The following is a 21,007-nucleotide window of genomic DNA, read 5'->3' on the forward strand; positions in this document are numbered from 1 at the left end:
AGGCTTTTCTTAAATCAAACTGTGCAGCTCAGCAGTCATGGATACGCTCAATCTATAGATGGAGAGATCCTTTCTAAACACACAACAAACCAACCCTGGTCAGCTGTTCAACGGCGACTTATTCTACTAAACTAGGGGCTTTGTGTTCATTTCCTGAGCTTAAAAAAAATGGAAAAATATCGAAAACTGTATCACAAATGTTCCTTCAAGTGTCGTGAATTGATTTAAAACATCTTGATAACATTGTGAATATATATATATATAAGTATATATACACACTTTTAGCATTAATTATTTTGCCAAAAATCAAGGACATTTTTTCATTGAATTTGCTATTAAATGTATTATTAAAATGAGTTTTAAAATAAAAAATAAAGTATACTTTCTTTCATTAAAATAGTGATTTGTTGCAGTTTTAAATATGAACTTACACACCTTGTATCTTGGTCCGGGGGCCTAATCTGGCCCGTAGAATCATTTCAGTTGCCCGACGGTTGCCTCAAAAGTAAATTCACTTTCATGTTGATGTTTTTAGGATGGACATCATAAGTAACAAATATATATAGTACGTCAACATTTATTCAGGGGCTTGAGATAATCATTAAAACTGATGATTTTTATTTCAACACTGCTCTAGTATTTACTTGATCTGGCTCTTACAAAGACACTGGTTCTTTATGTTACATCACATCCTTGGAGGAGCAAATAAAAACTCAGAGCAGATAAATAAACTATTGAAATGTTTTAGTTTTGTCCAACTATAATGTGTATAGAATATAAACTTTTACAGTCATGGACAAAAGTATTGGCGACCCCTGGAAAGTTTCCAGAAAATGCAGGATTTCTCCCAGAAAAAGTGTTGCAATTACAAATGTTTTGGTTTACACATGTTTATCTCCTTTAAGTGTATTGGGACAACCCAAAAAAAACATAAGAAAATAGGGCAAATGTTACATTTCATTCATATCATTTAACCAAATCCCTTTTCTGGGAGAAATGGTGCACTTTCTGGAAACTTTCCAGGGGTTCCAGTACTTTTGACTGTAAAAGTATATATTCTACACTTTAAATTGTATTTGCACGATAGTTAATGACTTGCTAGTTCATTCAAGTGGAAATTGACCACAACTTAAAACTTTGTATCATTCTTATAAAGATCATACAAAATATTTAAATGTCAAATTAATTATTAATGTCAAATTGAGTAAGACATTAAAAATTGTGTGACAACTTTAAACATTTTGTCTAAAATATAGGTACCTTTGTCCTTTATATTGCTTTGGTGATGGAAAATGAAACCAACAATGATGTTTTTGGGGATTTATGAAAACAAAAGTTTGATTCACACATAGGTAGGGCGTGTAAGAGGCCAAATAAGGTCAGTCGTGCCGTAACTGGGTTGGTGTCACGCGACGCCCCACCCATCATTCCTTCACGACAGCCATCGTCCCACCCCCCCCCCCCCACCCCGTCGACTTCTCCGTCTGGCAGCCCAAACCTCAGAGTAATAAGTGCTCTGCATGCTCCTCCAGTCTAAATGGAGTAGCTGTGTAAATACAGGCTCGGTGCTGCAGGTGCCGGGCCCCGGATACGTGGACCCGAATATAGCATTAGCGCCCGGAACACTAATGGGACGAGGAACGAAGACAGTGACAGGTGGATGTGTGGAGCCATAATTCAAACAAGTCATGAAATCCATCAAAAATGCTTCGCTACCTGGTGTCAGCCCGAACTGATCCAGTGTGTCAACATCATTTGTCTCATGTTTATGCAACGTAACTGGTACGACTTTGCATACAAAGCTGCAGCCTGAAAGTCAAGCTGGATAGAAAGTGAGGCCAAATTCTCCTTTACCCGACAAGACTAAACAAACAAACACTTCAGGCCTGAAGGTTCACACCAGAGACTTCTGAAGCTTATCCAATACATTCCAATTGTGCTGTGGAAACTTACCGCGGTTATATTGGGTAACTTTTGTCGAATTCTGGTCGGGTGTAATTCATTATCTAGGAAAGCAATGCTAACCACTTTGTCAGTGGTGGTCTTTAGAAGGGTATTCTCCATCTTGCTTCCTGCTTTCAGATATTTTTGCATGTCAGACATTGACCCGTCAGTCAAATTGTGGTACTGTATTATTCGGACTATAAGGCGCATTTAGCTTGGTATGACTTCGTAGTATGACTCCTTGAGGCCCCTGACTACAGACTTTGTAGCTTGCCAACATTTTGACATATGGTTGAGCCACGTATACCACGTAAAAATCAGTTTTCATTCATTCATAGGGCGAGGGGCAGGGGACACCGTGGACAGGATGCCAGCCTGTTGCAGGACACACAAAGACAGACAACCATTCAAACACACACTCATACCTACAGACAATTTCCTAAAGTTCTCAATCAACCTCTGTATGTTTTTGGACTGTGGGAGGAAACCGGAGTGCCCGGAGTAAACCCACACAACACGGAGAGAACATACAAACTGCACACAGAAAGGTTTCCTCGGCCTGAAATCGAACCAGCAACCTTCTTGCTGTGACTCACTGTGCGCCCTATAAAATCAATTTGAGGTCCGTAAATACAACAGGATTTAGTGCATCAGGCGTACCATAATTATAAGGTGCATGGTTCAGCTTCGTAGTAGGACTCCACGAGGGTCTTCAGACTTAGTAGTATACCAACATTTTGACAGACAGTTTTAAAGGTATAATTTCAATCAGTTTGAGGGCTGTAACACAAGAATACCTTATACAAAAGTGCATTGAATTACAAGGGGCACTTTCAATTATTGATAAAATTCCAGTTTTCAAGTTCACCTTAAAGCCCAAAAATTAAGGTAAATCAAAAAAAAAAGTGGGATTAGTTGACATATGCATCCACTATCGAACGACTATTTCTTAAAGTCCTTCAAGATAAAAACCTGTCCTGCAACTCTCTATAGTAACTGCCAGCGTAGATGACTAAAAGTCGGAGTATGCGGATATCTTAGATTGTCCGTCTTATTCAAACAGGCTTTTTCAACAAGAAATGACACGAGTGCACAATGTACTCTATGCTTCAAGGTGTTTATTGTCTCAAGGTCCGATCACGTCTGCAGTTCCAATTCTCCTCCGATCTATTAAGTATACTTGACTCCTCTTATCTGTGTCCCCGCAAGCCTCACCTGTGTAAGTGGGTTAAGGAGAAAATGGACCCTTAAATACACACCGAGATCTCGACTATAATGAAAAGGGCACGTGTAAAGCAAACACAGCGGCCGATAAATCAGAACCGGGCTCTGAGAATCTATCACTTAGAAGTGGGTCAACATATCTGATGCGGTCTTCACTTCTACGCCCGGTGAGGTGAAGGTCAGCTGGTGGACCGAGTGCTTCTCCCAGATGTTTTCTTTTCTTTGTCCGGCGGATGGAAAGACCTGATGGGAGGCTGCGGCTGACAGCCCACATGGATTAAACATGCCAAGCTAACCTGCTCCAACACAGCAAACCACTGAATTATTTAAACCGCTGGGAGAAAGCGAGAAGATGGAGTGGGGAAAGATTTGAGAAGCGCTGGAGTTAAATAGTATATAGGAGCGACTGTTGGTTTCATTGACTCTTTGAACTCGTTTTAAAATGTTCCCCACTTGGTTTCCCCCCCATATGTTTCATTCACCCCCCCATCTTCGGCAGGTCCCCGTTTACCTACCACCTTATCCTTTTGGCTCCTCCATTGCTTCTTCCAGCAGCATTTCACTCACTTCGCCCTCCCCTCCTCATCACTCTCTCTGTTTATCTAAGCACTTTCACGGTCACTGCTTTGGAATCCCAGGAGCCTAAACTGCCCCTTCGCTGGCTCTCCCTCCCTTTTCCATCCACGCTTCCCCTCTCGCTCGCCATCTTTCTCCGTCACAACCGTTGAGGTTCATATCGCTCCGTGCATCAGGGGGTCTGGAAGGTTCCCCTTATTAACCCTCCAGGCAGCCAGCTTTGTCCTGTTCTAGTCACGCACAGCCGACCCGGCCGCCCCGCCTTCACGCACATCAACACTTAGACACACCATCGGGCGGACACTTACATTGTTGTCCAATCAGTTCCACTAAAAAGTAGAAATTCCCTTGAAGAATTCCTGTTGTTGAACTTGAACTTCCACTATTTTAATCACTTGTTTTTGCCCTAAAACTATTCCTGATTTAGCTAAAACATTTTTCCTCGTTTCGAGCTTAGATGAGTATTTTCTTTCGGAAAAAAAAGGGTCGCGACAAAAGTGATAAGGCGAGGAAGAGGGGGAAGCGGCGAGGAAGGAAGCGGTAAAGGGTCAAGAGGAGACGAGCGGATACCTCGTCTCATGTGGCGCTAACAACAGCCGGACTCTAGGCTGGGATTATCTGATTAATTTGGGATTAAAGTTGACTGGCTGCCTCTTTAAGTAAAACGCGGCGATGACCTAAAATGACAAGATTAACCCACAGGAGGATATAGAATGTGTGTGTGTGTGCGTGCGCTTATGTCTGCCCTGTAAAGACAAAAGCCTTGTTGGAAAATCCGCCTCTCAACACAAATACAAATGCGCCAACAAGCTAGCAAAAATATTGGAAAATACATACAAGAAATAAAGAGAATAGTTTTGAAAAGGTTCAGAGTTGAGATATATGGATGTAAGAAAAAAGTTTTCAATAAAAAAATGTTCCCCTTTTTCAGATGAAAAACCTAAAGCCATCTTCCCACTTCGATGTTCCAGGTCAACGTTTATTCAGCTTCTTCAAGGTATTTATTTTTCTTAGAAAGCTTTTTGCTTCATGACCTCCTTATATAGAAGGTTATTCAATCTTTTAGTTTTGTTACATTTCAAAACATTCATCGTCGACTTCGAAAAAAGTTTGACTTGTCAAACCGGTTCTGGCTTGTAAATGCATTCATTCATTCATTTTCTGGAGTCTATCCTAGTTTCTTCGGGTGAGAGGCTAGGGACACCCTGGACAGGAGGCCAGTCTGTCGCAGGGAACACAAAGACATACAAGCATTCACTCGTACCTACTGACAATTTTCCCAAATTCCCGATTAACCTGTTTGTTTTTGGACTGTGGGAGGAAACCGGAGTGCCCAGAGGAAACCGAGGCAACACGGGGGATATAAACATATAAACTCCACACTGTTCCACTTGTTATTTTGTTTTCATAACATAGTTTGACTCATCGTGGCTTGAAAATATCTCCTAAAATACATCCACGCTTCCATTTATTCAATTATCCGCTGAAGCAGCTCTTTTGTTTAAAGAAAAAAACAAAAAACAAGGCGGATCAATCCTCTTTTTATTCTAGCAGTGTTCAGGGTTGAGACCGAGATCCCACAAAATAACCTCTTTGGTAATGGGAATTGAGCCAGCAACTTTCCGGTGACTTGCGGACTACTTGAGTTGTGTATTTAGAAAACAAAAAAACATCAGGAACCTTCCAACAGTGAGGGAAAGAAAAAAACAACCCAGACCAGAAATGGCTTCATTTTTTCCCCTTCATCCGTCATTGTTAGTTCGTCGGTAGATTAATTCTGCCATCATACACACGGAGCGTCTGCTCTAATGCTTGCAGGAACATCATGTGTACAAGAACTCCATTTCCAGCTGAAAAGAAGAGCAATGAGATTCATGAGTTCTTCCTGCTACAAGGCCACAGCTATGGAGATTTCGGAGGAGGTTATTTCCACTTTTCCATTCAGCACAAAAATACCAGCAGCACTCCAGATGAGCTCGGACTTTGAATTACAACCATCTGATCTTTCAAGTTAAATATGACAAAGAAGGTGACAAGTGTGTTCTGGAACACAGTGTCTGGAGTCCAACAAACTGACACAAGACAGTTCTTTACTGTAAAATTCAAGCAGTATATAACAGAAATATTTCCAACTTTGTTAAGTAACGGCAGAAGAGTGTTGTTTTTTGACGAATAAGCTCGATATTACTTAAGTTTTGACAAAGTAAAACTGTGCTTTGAATCATGAAACGTCAACCTTCAGTACAGAAAATACAAACTAAAAATCTCCAGGTTTACCCTCCGGTATTACCGGAATTACGTTTCTAAAAATTAATGCTATTTTCTGTCTTCAAAAACCCCCCCTTAGAAAAAAAAATCTTTCTAAAAGAAGGACCACAATTCTTTGATGATAAAAGAAAGTTACCAGAGTGAATTTTAACCAAAACCAAACCATCTCTGGTGTGTTATTAATTTGCAACATTTTGACTCATTTCCTTGAAAGTTTTTACTGCAAGGTCGGATTTATTTGTGGCACGAATTTGGTTTTCCTACCATTTCTTACAAATCTGTTTTAGAAGCTGAATCTCCGACATCATTAGCCAAATTAGATAAAGATCTTTTTTTTTTTTTAAATGGCCGTATGAAACATCAAACTAGGGTCGTTACATACTTCAATACTTGTTTTGTACCAAAATACCGATGCATTTGAAATGGTACTATACTGCATTTGCATGGAAACAGTACTTAAAGTACTTTAAAACCTTCTGCCATAGACATTGACATGCTGACTTATAATCAATCTGAAGTGGTCCCTTCATTTTTTTTAGAGCTAGAAAAGCCGTTTTTCAAGTAACAAACATTGAGATACATATTTAACCATTTACTAGTTTATAGAAGGACCAGTAACACATCATTCACAAACAGTGTTCCTGCTTAAGACATCTAACGAAAATATATATTAGGTTCTACTCACACTGTTAGTGTTTTTGTATCGTTTTTTTATTTTATATATTGTATTATTAAATTATGTGCACTAGAAAATATTGTGCTCGTTGCTTATCATTTTATTTATTGATGGATATGTTATTGTTCTAATATTCTCTATGAAAACAAGTTTTATTTGGGGAAAAGTATCGAAATGCATCTTGGTAACAAAATCAAAATGTTATCGTGTGAAAACACGCCATCAAAATGAATTCAACGTCAATCAATCGTACTGTAAATTAAGTAAAAAAGCGAAAGATTAACATGACGAAAAAGTAGTTAAGAAAATGAGTAATATAAGTGACCGATGGACACATCAGCCGACCAACAATTATACTTTAACATTTATCGACAGTTAGTATGTAAAAATAATTGTAAACATGATGCTTTAAAATATTCTTGTTGGTTCTATTACATCAAAAATATAAAAAAATAAAACATATATGTGGTTTTAAAAAAAAACAACCAAGTTTAGATGATTTAAAATTTTGGAGATTTAAGCTCCACTTTACTGCCTATAAAAGAGAAGGGGCGGCTGAACCTCTTTTTTTTTTTTTTCTCTTTTTGATCATTACCTGTGGGATTCAATTTCCTGCTCCGCATGCTAACCTGTCAATCAAGGAAGCACCTTAAGAAAAAGCACCACACTGAGATGAAGAAGCACGACGTGACACCATCTAACCGCCGTCCGATTAAATAACGCTCTTTTACACGAGCTGCCTTTATTCAAACTAAATCTTCCAGGCTAAAAAAAAAGGAGAAAAAAAGAAAAAAAAAAAGGAGCTACGCATTAGCGCTAAGTCCCAGAATCATGTGGTGGAGGTTATTGCAGCAGAATAACAGACTCACGCTGACTCAGGCACAGACTTGTTCAGGAGGGTTCGTGAAGGCGCCTCTTTTTTTTTTACAGTTAATTTCCGACACTGATGTGGACCAGAGATCGGGACCCATCGATGGGGTTGTTGCAGGTGGGTAGGTGTGTGTCGGGGGGGGCGGCTGAGAAAGGAGTTTTCAAACTAATGCCTGCGTGTGACAGTGATAGTAATACCTGCTGACATCTTTTATTCCCTCTCACCTCATCCCTCAATCCCGGGAGACCTTTCATGGCTGCACTGGGACTTGAAATCTGTTGACTCTTTCCCTGCCATCCTCTCCTTAACACACTCTCCATCTCCTGCACCATCTCCAACATACCACCCCCCCCCCATCTCTGGGGAGCGTCAGGAAAGAATGTTTGTGTGTGGCTGCCAGCACATAAAGCATTACAAAATAGTTTTTCTTTTTTTTTTGTTCCCACAGATAAATTGGGCTTGTGTTTTGCCATCACAAGTAAGCAATGCCAAAATATGAAATTACTTTTTTTTTTTTGCTCCGCCAGTGGAACGTGGCCCCCGGAAATCCGAGCAGATTCCACTTGTTGTTTTGTCGCGTATTTCATCGAAACATATTACTTAATGCAAAATAGTTTCTCCATCTCCAACTCATTTTTTCCTGGCGAGGTCAAGGGAAAGTAATGCATTCGCTCACAACATTAAAAAAAAAGAAGAAAATACAAATAAAAAATGGGGACAATCGTTCTTCAACCTGTGACTTTCAATTTGCAACTGGAAGACATGATTGTAAACAATAATTAGGCAATAAATAACACTTTGGAAAATCACTCAAGCGTGAAATCGGTGCTTGTGCTTTCACTGCAATTTACCGTTTCGGGGATAGTTTCAGTGGCGAGCTGCTGAGTCGGCATTTTTTTTTCTTCCACAAGTCGGTCGTAAATTGTATTTGACTTTTGAAAGGTTTGAGTCGGAGAGCGGTAATCTTTACGGCGACAAAAGTGAAACAAAGAGAGTTGCTCACTCGAAAAAACCTTTTTACTAAGCAGCGAGAATTTTTTTTTTTTTTAAATAGTCAGGCGTCCAAACCTTGGTGGGAATACAAGCATTTGTACAATATGGCTTTTATATGTGATAAATATATTTGTTTATTCATGACTTTAGGGATCAAGCGGAGTTACACAAATAAGAACCCATACAACGATCTACTTCCTGTTTGTTTCCCTTGTTGAAGAACATGACAGGAAGTGGCTTTACCTCCAGGAAGGTTCATAGAATGTAGAAAATTCGATTTACCATTTGAAAGTTTTTGCTTATGTATGAGCAGTTGGATCAACTAAACATAGACCAGATTCACCTGCATCATGAGTTAAACGATCACATCTGGATTAAATGTAGCATTAAAGTTCTTCAGGTTTGTGGAAAGAAAAAGCTTTTCTAGTGACGTATGGCAAATACACCATAATGTAGTGATGCGTTCACTGAGAGGGGGTGAGACAGAGTCAGTTGAATTAGAAAATAAGTTAGACACAAGCGTTTTTAAGGGCTTTTTCTAAAGTAAAAACCTGAGGCCTAATGTACTAAGGTCGTACGCACAAAAAACGCGCGTACATACTTTTCCATGTCATAGTTCATATGTATCTATACTGAAAAGAGCATTAAAAAGTTTACAGGTGGCGTGGTGCACTAATTTAAATTTAAGTTTGTGATCCATGTCAGAATTTATTTTGAACTGTTTAAATTCCTGTTTTAGTTGTTTTTTTCTGATCGTGGAGCGAAAGAGCATTGAAAGGGATGAACAAGTCTGCAATTGAATCCACGTTGATTGGTATGTACGAAAGAAAAGGTGCTTTTATTTGTGTGTATGTGCAGTTTTATACATATGAAGATTTTTGTACGTGCATCAATTTTCTGTGTTTCTGGAATTTGTACTTATTGTTTGACAGAAACTGAATATTAAAGCAAAAATGTTGTTTTTGTTTGTTAAGTAAATTGTATTAATAACTGTATTGTGGTCGTTGTTCAAGTTGAATAATTCCGTTGCATTTTAACGTCTTACATACACAGACAAAATGCAAGTTAAAAAAAAAAGTTGTATTGAAAAAAAAACAAAAAATTTTGACACAAAAACACTAATAGCGTTAAAAAAAAAAAAAAAAGGTTACACAACTAAGAATTTGAACTTATAACCCTTGGCTTGTATACTGTAATAAAAACAGAATAGAATATATCAAGATTCCTTTACAATATGAATAGATACAGACCTTAAAAGTGCAGATTATAATCCCCAAAAAACTAAATATACCTGTTTTTGGTAACAACTAATTTAATTAGTAATAAAGTGGATCGAGCACGTCAACATGAAATCACATTATTTTTATTAGATTATTTTATTGAGAACACGCTGCCAATAGTTTTATCTCTCAGAACACTTTGAGTTTTGAATCACTGACTCATCATTATTTTAATCTTTATTTTCAACCTCCTTTGACTTTTAGTTGATCACCTTTGATCGAGTGCCAGCAGGAAATAAAAGTTGTTTTTTAACCGGCGACTTTTTACAAGGAAGTTCTCACTGAATCCCGGAAAATTGACTTATTAAAGTAAAATAAAGAGAACCGAGTTAGTCTTTGATATCATTTAAAGTCATGAAACATGACCTCATGAATCCGAAGCACATTAAATAATGTACATCATTGACTTTCAAGTTCATTTGACGCTGGAGGCGCGAGAGAAACTTTCTAACGCATCACGTTTGCTCAGCAAAAAAATAAACATTCATTTCCAAACCAAGAAACTTTTTTGAATGAGTTCTGAGAGCGTGTGAGACTCCAGGGTTGGTTAAAAAAAAAAGAAAGAAAAAAAAGATCCGACAAAAACAGTGCAAATTAAAACCTTGTGGAATGATTGAAAAATGTGTTTCTGCTGGTCGGGGGACACGGCTCGGTGTAATAATCCTGGTTCCAGCTGCAGCCCTTTTACTCTGCCCGGGTCAATACTAATTCAATTTTCGGACTCAGGGAATTCCCATATTGCCTCTTGGCAGGATTTCTAAGCAGACTCGTGGAGGAAATACATGACGTATGTGTGTGTGTTTTACTGGCTGCGAGTGTGAATTCAACCCTGTTGCTTTTTTTTTTTGACTGACTGACGGTATTTTCTTGGCCAAAAAAAAAAAGGTTCGCACGTTTCCGCCGCTACGATTTTAATTGTCGGAGAGAGAGACGCACAGTCGGGGGCCCCCCCCGCACCCCCGACAATGCCGACATCATGAATGAACGAACACCCCGAAACGTCCTCAATCACCGTGACCTCGCTCTTCACAACACAGACGGCTCGGCGGCCATCTTGTGCCAGAGAGCTTTTGCACTGTGCCAGACGACAGACGGTGGAAAACAAAAAAAAAAATGGAGTTTAATTTCACTCCACAGCTGCAAAACATGGAGCGATCTTTGATACACATTAACGTCGGTGACTTGTCCATATGGAGTCGGCTGATAATATCGAGGTGTTAAATTGTTATCGATCGACTAAATGTCCCCGACCACGAGCAGAAGAGACGCCGCCTCTTCACGCTTGTTCCGCCATGTCTGCTGCTACAATCATCCTTCTTTAATACAGATATTAGAGATATTAGAGTCTTTATCATTCCATTATTGTGTTTTGCGTGACCGTGTTTTCTTGTATTTGTTACACAACCTTCGCTAACCTTCATGAAAAGGTGCCATTGTGTTCTCTTAATGCCACGGTTTGAAAAAAAAAAGCGGTTGCACAAGGTTCAACCGATGAAAACAAAACAAAACAAAGGCGTTCACAGCTGGGAACATACTTGACGTCGCTACAATCACAAGTACGAAAATCAGCCGACAAGTGGAAGAACACAATGACCTATTTCAGGTGAGGAGGCAGTCGGTAAATGTTGTGTGACTCACACGTTTTAAATGATTAGGTTACACAAGCAGGATAATGAAGAATACATTGAATCAGGAATTAATGAAAATGTTGTTATTATAGTTTAAAAATCGATTGAAACGACCAAGAAAAAGATTTTAAAACGTCTCCAGAAAGACTTTTTTAACATAACTAGAGGTGGGAAGTAAAATGTTTTATGTCTGTTTTTTGTTGTTTTTATACTTTTAAAAGTACCTTCACTTCAACTCGTACTTAAGTAGAAGTACTGTACTTTGGTACGTTTTAAATAAGATCTGTAATAGAGTACAAACAAAGGTGCATTTTACAAATTACTCATGAAATATCCGCTTAAAAGCAATGTTTTAAATGTTTAAAAAGGTTTATGTCTGATTTATTTTGTCCAATAAATATATACGAATCCATTTGAAATACAATTATAATACATATATATTACATAATACACAATATATTAACATGGATTCCTGTGTTGTTCTTGGTGTTGTCTTGACCTTTTTAGTATATATTTTATTGAGTATTGTTTTGATTGTTTAAGTGGTTTGTGACCCTGGTCTGGAAAAGCGCTTTAAAAATATTAATTACTTACAATGTAATTGTAAGATTTCTGCCCTTTAAAAATAAAAATTAAGATAGAAAAGTTTGTCGGTTCACATTAAATTTACTTACGGTTAAGTTAAGGTACGAGAAGATATTGATACACTTAATTACGGCGATAATGTACTGTATGGATATATTTGAAAGCACTGTATTGTATCATAGTGTTTTCAATGGTTTATATTTTAATAAAATGCATGTGAAATAAAATATTTGGATTTTACAATTAACATGAAAAACTTTCACAGGGTTTGCTTGTCGTTTTTATGTTGCAGTTAAACTTCCCAGCCGCTAGTTGAGATCCCGGCGATGACTGGGGACGAGAGGATACAGTCGACTCCAGCAGCTTTTAAAGCTGATGTTTGGACATATTTTGGTTTCAAAACAAATGAAAACAGTTACGAGTTCGTCAAGAATCATGTGGTCTGTAAACATCGCAACACCAGAGTCAAGTACTCGACAATACTACAAATATATACTTGTTACTACAGCATCACAACATATCGTAAATAAACAACAACTTTTTCTTTTCTCAGTTATCGTTGAGTGAAAACCTTTCAAATTACCGACACTTGTTGTATTTATGCTAAAGTGAAAGCGAGTCAAAGCCTGTGAGTCAACAGTTGTGTATTAACCAGATTGTCGGGTCCACAGTAACGTCACGCCCCCCCGACACACACACACACCCATTGTTCCAGGCAAATGAACTTTAAACGCCAACAGGGAGTCGATTAAAACCCCGCAGAAGATCTCTGGTTGTCAGCCCGGAGAGACAAAGAGGCGCAACAAAGTCAACTCATCTGTCGTTTACCTTCCAGATAATTCACTCAACGGCACAAACAAACACCGACACATCAGGTGCACGATCACGCTCGCCGTCCAAAGATCCTGTGGACGACCATGACGAGGAGACACAGAAACAGGAGAGGAGGGGGGTGGTGTTGGAAAGACAAGGAATAACGTGGTAATTACCTCAGCGTGAGGTTGTTGATTACAGTTGAGCCAGGTTCACCATGTTAATCAGTTACCAGGGGAAGACAGCGATTAGTGTTTCGACGCCGAGGCGCGATCGCTCACGGATGCATTAGCATGCACGCGACGCGGCCCCCGGACCACACACGGAACGCCGTACGGAATGTTCGCCGTCAGATGTGCAATCAAAAGGAAATGACTTAAGTGTACGTTACGATCCGCGCGAGAGAGGTGTGGAATTGATTTGTTTATGTCGAGCTCACGCAGCTGCCGGATCGTCAGATAAGAGACGATGTCGGAGCCAGAGGTGGATTCGATAGTCCTGCAGAGAAGCAACAGCGACGGTAGACACTGGTTTTTACACTGGTGTGTTCCAACGAATCAATCACACAAACGAACAAAATCCAAGTCCCAGTCTTAAGAAGAAAATATACATGTTTTCCTAGTATTATTAATATAAATGTTTGAGACTCATTTTATCTTCATTATCTCTGCGTTAGTCTTTGTGTAACTGTTGACCTGAATATTCTTTGTCTCTTATCTTATCTTGAGATACACTGATATCTTTATAGGTCACAATATCAACATGAACATTAATGTACTTAGTCGATTTCTTGTGAAAAGTAACTTAAAAGTAAAGATAAACTAACAAAAACTTTGAAAGTACTGTGAAAAGTAACAGTAAACTAACAAAAACTGTGAAAGTACTGTGAAAAGTAACTTAAAAGTAAAAAATAAACTAACACAAACTGTGAAAGCACTGTGAAAGGTAACTTAAAAGTAAAGATAAACTAACAACAACTGTGAAGTACTGTGAAAAGTAACTTAAAAGTAGAGGTTCACTAACAAAAACTGTAAAAGTACTGTGAAAAGTTACTTCAAAGTAAAGATAAACTAACAAAAACTGCAAAAGTACAGAGAAGTTCCTTAAAAATAAACTTGCAAAAACTTTGAAAAGTTACTTAAAAGTAAAAATAAACTAAGAAAAACTGTGAAAGTACTGTAAAAGGTTTCTGCGAAAGTACCGTGAAATTACTGTGAAAAGTAACTTAAAAGTAAAAATAAACTAAGAAAAACTGTGAAAGTTTTTTATTTCAGTAAAGTTCATGTAAAGTAGAGCATATTTTACGTTACTAAGTCAGAGTAACATCATAAAATCATAAATAAAACTCCTGAGCTTTAAATTCCCAATTAAATCCCTTAAACCTCTGTATAACCACTTAAAAATAAAAGTGGATAAAATAATCGTATCCCTGTATCAGAATAAAGGATCAAATCATCACAACATTTTGTACTACGATAAACATTCATGCTACCGGCAAAGTATTATATAAAATATTGCCACATAGTAATTGTACTTTCATCTTTGATTTACAGATTATTATCAACCACTTCCTCATTAAATAATAAATATATAAAAATGATTACTCGAAGCACTATAAAGTACAAACATGTGATGGATGAATAGTACACGCTCGGATATCGAAGCCTGGATCTAACAGAGTGACACAATTGAAAGTCTCCTGTTCGCATCCAGCGAAGAGCAAAGCCGAGCCAAACACAATAGAGTCAAGTGTTTATGTTGTCCCCGACTTTGGGAGGCTTTTCCTCTGGGCACTCATGTCCCTCTGACTGTCCAGAATGATTAACTAGTGACTCTAAATGGGTGTCTTCCAACGGGGCAGCTATCATGGTTCGCAGGGACAATGAATAATAAGCATGGGATGTGCCTTAAATAAAACTTAAAGCGACAGAATTGACATGAGAACAAGACAAAAAAACTCACTTATGTAGAGACAGATTTTACGTTCAATAGAAACTCGAGATCACTTGAAAGATAAAACACGCAACAACAGCATAAAAAGGGGCCAGTAAAGCAAGACATCTCACTCTGTGTTTAAACTAGATTTACAAGCTTTTTCTTGACAATGATCATTGTTTGAGGACAATGCTGAAGTACCTGAGAAAAGTAAACAAACTGAACCACAGCGGTCGCTCAATCTACATTTCTACACACTTGAATCATTATAACTATAATTGACATTTACACGACTGTATTATCTATGAGCTATAAATGTTTAACATGAAACATATTCACAGGGTCGGTTTGTTGTCTCTGTGTTTAAACTTATCCCACCAGATCCCCATAATGACTGAGGACGAGAGGATACAGTCGACTCCAGCAGCTTTTAAAGCTGATGTTTGGACATATTTTAGTTTCAAATAAACTAAAAAAAAGTCATGTGGTCTGTAAATTCTTCAACACCAAAGTCAAGTACTCGTCAATACTACAAACATATCCTTGTTACTACAGTATTTATAAAACTGTACTATCTATAAGCTATGAATGTTTAAAATGAAACATATTCACAGGGTTGTTTTGTTGTTTTTGTGTTGTAACTAAACTTAACAGATGATAAAAGAAAAGAAAATCCCACAAGATCCCATAGATAACTGAGGACGAGAGGATACAGTCGACTCCAGCTTTTGAAGCTGAGGTTTGGACATATTTTAGTTTCAAAACAACTTCATCAAGAGTCATGTGGTCTCTAAATTCTGCAACACCAGAGTCAAGTACTCAGACAATACTGTACATATACAACACAGTATGTATACAACTATACATATTTAAAATGAACATGACACATACTCACAGGGTCGGGTTTTTTTTGTTGTGTTGCAATTAGACTTAACAGACGCTAAAAGAAAAGAAAATCCCACGAGATCCCCGTAATGACTGAGGACGAGAGGATACAGTCGACTGTGTTTTTAAACAACTAAAAGCAAGTTGCGAAGAAGTCCGTTTGTTGTTTTTGTGTTGAAGTTAAACTTCCGGCCACTAGTTGAAAATGAAATCCCTGCGAGATCCCGGTGATGACTGGGGACGAGAGGATACAGTCGACTCCAGCAGCTTTTAAAAGCTCATGTTCAGACATAATCTGGTTTAAAAACAAATGAAAACAGTCACGACTTCGTCAAGAGTCATGTGGTCTTTAAATTCTGCAACACCAGAGTCAAGTACTCGACAATACTACAAATATATCCTTGTTACTACAGTATCACAATTTATCGCAACATATCGTAAAAAAAAACCCAAAATATATCCTTGTTTGTACAATATTTATCGACTGTATTTCCTTTAAATGTGTCCATAATAGTAAATAATTGAAGAACATAACTTGAAGATGAAGTTATGAGGACAGTTGGTTAAATTATTCTATTTTAAACCTAAAAAATACATTTTAAATGAAAAAGAAAAATCTAGAGCAGAGTTTTTCCTCTTTAAATGGGGCTGATCCAAAGAAACTGGCGTGGAAGGAGAAGCTGGAAACCAGGTCTGAGCTGGGATCCAGTTGAGCGGTTGCGAGAAGAGCCGGAGTCGTCCAGCGCTGAAGGTAAGGTGAAGGACGAGGGAATGTCGCGGCTTTACATTTCACTGCTCTTCTTATCAGGGAAACGAGATAAGCCTGTGTTTATAATGTTTAGCAAAGAGAGGAGAAAAAAAAGTCTATAAAACCGTCCAGATCTTTTCAGAATTTACGTGGACGACTGGCGATGCGTCAGCAATTTCAAAAAGAATCCCACTTTTACAGGCGGAGGGTGTATCATTCCATCATAATCTTCCGCCATCTTTAATAAGTAACCTCTCTGGCTGGAATTGACGACGATCATAAACCCTCGTTCATAAAATCATATGAGAAAAAAAAAAAGAAAAGGGCCCACTTGAGCCTCGTCACCAGCGATAAAACCCTTTCGCTACAACCCGTCAGTTCCTCCGGATCCATCTTTTCAATCCAGGACGCCGCTAAACGTGCGCCGGACGGCGGGCGTTTCAACCGAGGCTTTTGTTCGGGAAGACATATTAACCAGCGGAGAACCGAGCACTTGACTCCGCACTTCACTGCTCCTGCTTCATTAAAAACAATAAATCTGCTTGTCGGGAAGGAAAAGGTTATGGCCAGAGAGCGTCTGGTGTCATGTGTATTAAGAGGAGCACGTTTTCCTTCGCCACCTGCACTTAAGTTCCGGGCGCTCGAGCTTTAGGATGATGTATCTATAAGTAGCCTCGGCCGCGATGAAAAATGTCCTTAACCTTTTTATGTCACGCGCTCCGGGTGTATTGATCACCGGTGCGGCAATATGTGACAAATAAGTACAGATAAGTGTGTCTTCGTGTTCCTGCGTCAAACTTGGTCTTATGATTAGCCCGGTGTTTGTTTGTGTACTTCAGGAAGAGTCGTAAAAAACTGTGTTTAAAGAGCTCCACAAAAGCACTTTTTTTTTTTTTTTACAAGGTGAAGCTTTTTAATTTCTGTCTAGCAATTATATTTTCGCTACTGTCTCGCCTCAGGAGAACAAACACACACACATGCAGAGACACGGTTTACAGTCGTTCATTGTGCACACAAATTACACACCATCTCAGTTGGAGTCGTTGTTGTTACGCTTCAGACGTCGTTTTTTAATACAGCGATCCACCAAAACACCGTCGCTTTGAGGTTGTGTATCGTTGAAACGGACCCTTGTAAAGTGGGGCCCGGGGGCCAAATGTGGACCTTTAACTGCAATCATGTGGCCCCTCATGAGGTCAAAGATAATGTAGAAACTAATTTGTTTTATCATAAATTACTTGTTCAACTCAATGATATATATATGTATATATGTAAAAAATATATTTTTTTCTACTACTATATACTTTTTCCCCCCATTATTTTTAGGTCTTTCCCTTCTTTATTTATGTTTGACGGTCCCTCACTACAGTTACTGTATTAAAAATGTGGCCCCTGAGGAAATTTGCTTCATTTAAAAAATGTGGATCAATAATTCTAACACAGACAAGGATGTATGAATGTACATATGTTTACTTACATTACAGTAAAATGACAGTTGACTAAATTATTATTATCTTTTAAATCATTACCCTCATGAATTAATGTAAATATAAGTTATTTTTTCATTTTTATGTTTCTAATTGTTTTTCTTATTTGTTTGTACATCCATCCAGAATATTTAAACAAGTATAAAAACGAAGAAACTACAGCAATTATTCAACATATCGCAGACTTTTTTAGAGATTTTTGAGTACTATATATTAAAAAAAAACTGTAGTAAACTGCAGTCAGGGAATGGCAGAGCTCCTTTTTGTTAGCCCATTTATTTGAACAGAAAATAAACTTGAAAATAACCTTATTATTAGGAGACTAATAGCTTACTTATGGTGCCAACAAAACTCCCATGATGCCTTCCTACACACTGCCCCATTAGGTGATTGGTCGATACAATACTGTATTCAGATTCTACGTTTATGTTGCCATGTCAAAGGTGACCGTGATTAGATGGCTGGGCGGCAAAGCATTAATGAAGCTCTGCAGCAGGTTACATGAACTGAAAGGGTTGTTGGGAGGAATCTTACCTCAAACGCTATGTTACGAGATTAGTTCAAATAAAAGTTGTTAAATAAATGTTATTTTAAACAAGGAAAAAAGGACATGTTTCTTTGCGTAATTTGTTAAACGTTACGGTCTGAGTGTTGATATTCTTACCGACAACATTTGATCCTTTTTTTGGCCATTTTGTCCTTGTCAAGTTTAGTTTTTTCCATTATATTTATTCCTTTTTTTGGATATGTAGCCCCTCACATCAGTCACATGGATAATGTGGCCCCTCAGGTAATTCAATTGCACACTCCTCAACACATCAAAAAGGGCCACTATTATAGTATAAAAAAACCCCTCCATAATCATGTGTGAGCTGTCATCGTCCCCCAAAAATAGTTTCCCCCCCCAAACAAGCTACATTGAGCGAGCGCAGGAAAAACATGGGGGTCGCCAGGAGCTAATAGAAAATGTGATATGGGAAAATGACTGGAGCTCAACTAATCGCACCAACCAATACCCATCACCGGACGGGAGGAAAAGAAAGAAGAGGGAAAAAATGGAAAGAAGATGGGAATGTAACTCGCTGGGTAATGAAGAGAAAGGGGAGAAGAGAGCGGGGGAGATTACAGAGAGTCCCCGGCAGTAAACCCAGGGGATTGTGTACTGGGGTGCAGCATCACAGCTCCACTGATAGCTTTGTGATTGGGTGGTGTTGCTGATGAGAGTGATTCTCTGCCACAGTGGGTAACACTCGGGCCGCGGCGCTGATGGCATTGTGATTGCGTGGTGTTGCGGCGGCGGTGCCGGGGCCCCTGCCAGAGGGGCCCCCGTGACCATCCATCCCTGAATCTCCGAGGGGGCAACAAGAAGGTTCTTCCTAATCCTGACAATATTCTTCTTCCGAAAAGCCACATTTTTCTGTCTGAACCCAATTACAGGATCAGGGGTTTTTTACCCGGCTGAGTAGAACTAGATAAAACCTTACAGGGCGAGTCGCACCGAGGTGGGCGAGGCGTCCCAAAAAAAAAAAAAACCCTCCAGACATTTCCAAGCATTGACTTTATAGAAACATCAATAAATAATCTCCAGTATTTTGACCCAAAAAAACGTAGTTTGTAGCCATGCTCAAAAAAGTTATGTTTACGATCTACTCGTCCAAGACAACAACATCTAAACCCTCGATCTTTTGGGTCCAAAAACCTTAGACACCGTCCAACTCTTGGGAACAAACAACATAAATATGTATCCGAAAAAGCAGTATAAACAAAAAAGCAATAAAACCTTCCTTTTCTTTTTTATTAATCGTCACACGAGGAATTTTGCATCCAAACACAAATGTCGAAACATCTGCTTTCCTATCTTTTAGTTTAATTCCCTTCCATCTGCTTTTTTTTTCGAGTGTTCGAGATAAATTTTCGACATTTAAACAAATCTCAGAACATCCTGTAGATCAGACGTGCACAGGAGGTGATCTAGTTATTGCGGTTAAAATTTTTATTACCTATTTAAATCTCCCTTTGGCCACATTATATCACGCTGCGGGCCCCATTTGGCCCACAAGCCTTGATTTTTATATGGGGCTCAAGTTGGCTTACATTGAGGTTGGTTTCTAATAAATCTAAGTTGTTCAAATAAAATCATAATTTACACATAAACCAATTAATAAATGTAAAAAAAAGGTGGATTTTCTCGCTTCTTGTTTATACATTTTCATGTATTTTTTTTTAACCTCACACATGAAGCTCCAGGGAAAACATTCTTTTAAATGGACTCGAGTCTTGGGTGCAACTGCAAGTCCAGACCTCTACACTTTTGCTCACGATTTTAAAAGGAATGTGCACGAGAGAGAGAGAGTGCGCGTGACTCAGCGCGAGTGCGTCATCACGCCGCGTCCTCCTCACCTGGCGTTCGTGGAGTTCCAGTAAACGACGTGTCTCTTGGCCAGAGCTGCGGAGAGGAGGTTGAGGAGGAGAACCGTCGCTTTCCACGCGGGCAGAGCCCCGGGTCTCCACGCCGGGGACCCCCCAGACATCCTGAAAGGGGGTTCGCGAGGGTGCACGCACACGCACGCGCGTGGGGAGGTGGGTGGGGGAGTGGCTGCAGCGTGAGCCAGGTGAGCCAGGTGAGACCCAAACTCCTTCCTTTTCCAAAAGGTGAAACCCAAAAAGTCAAAAATCCACGTGCACGCGCGTGAGAAGGTCTGCAGGTGAGAGAAGGTGTTGACCCCTCAAGTCCTCATAGTGGATCAGAAAGAAAATCCTTTAAAAATAAAGAATTGTCCCAGATTTTGCAGCCGAGATTTTTCTTTTTTCGTTTGACTTTCCTTCTCCACGTCCAGGGAGAAGTCAGGTCATGGGTTCGAACTGGCAGCAGGTTCGGTTACAACAGGCTGGAGGTTTCTTTGGGGGGTGGGAGGGTCCGCGCGAGTCGGAGGGCGTCGCCATGGAAACTTTGGACCAATGGGGCGTCCAGGGTGTGGTGAGAGAGGAAATCCTAGTGGGGTGCGCCCACTGGTGTAGACGGGCTGTCACTAGTCGTCATTCCTGTCAAGAATCTCAACGAGAAACCTAAAATAAGAACCCAATAATATTCGTA

At 39.1% G+C, this 21,007-nt stretch overlaps 1 protein-coding gene across 2 annotated transcripts in view; it reads right to left on the bottom strand.

Annotated features, from left to right (window-relative positions):
* Positions 1–20,782, bottom strand: part of efna4 (ephrin A4) — a 50,733-nt gene extending 29,951 nt beyond the window's left edge. For both annotated transcript variants that reach the window (XM_087812479.1, XM_087812478.1), the window contains exon 1: positions 20,314–20,782. In XM_087812479.1, coding sequence (XP_087668605.1) covers positions 20,314–20,444 — 131 coding nt within the window. In that variant the 5' untranslated portion in view covers positions 20,445–20,782. The remainder of the gene's footprint in view (positions 1–20,313) is intronic.
* Positions 20,783–21,007: the final 225 nt, after the last annotated feature.

The sequence above is a fragment of the Callionymus lyra genome, chromosome 17, assembly GCF_982586985.1.
Source record: "Callionymus lyra chromosome 17, fCalLyr1.hap1.1, whole genome shotgun sequence".
NCBI lineage: Eukaryota > Metazoa > Chordata > Actinopteri > Syngnathiformes > Callionymidae > Callionymus > Callionymus lyra.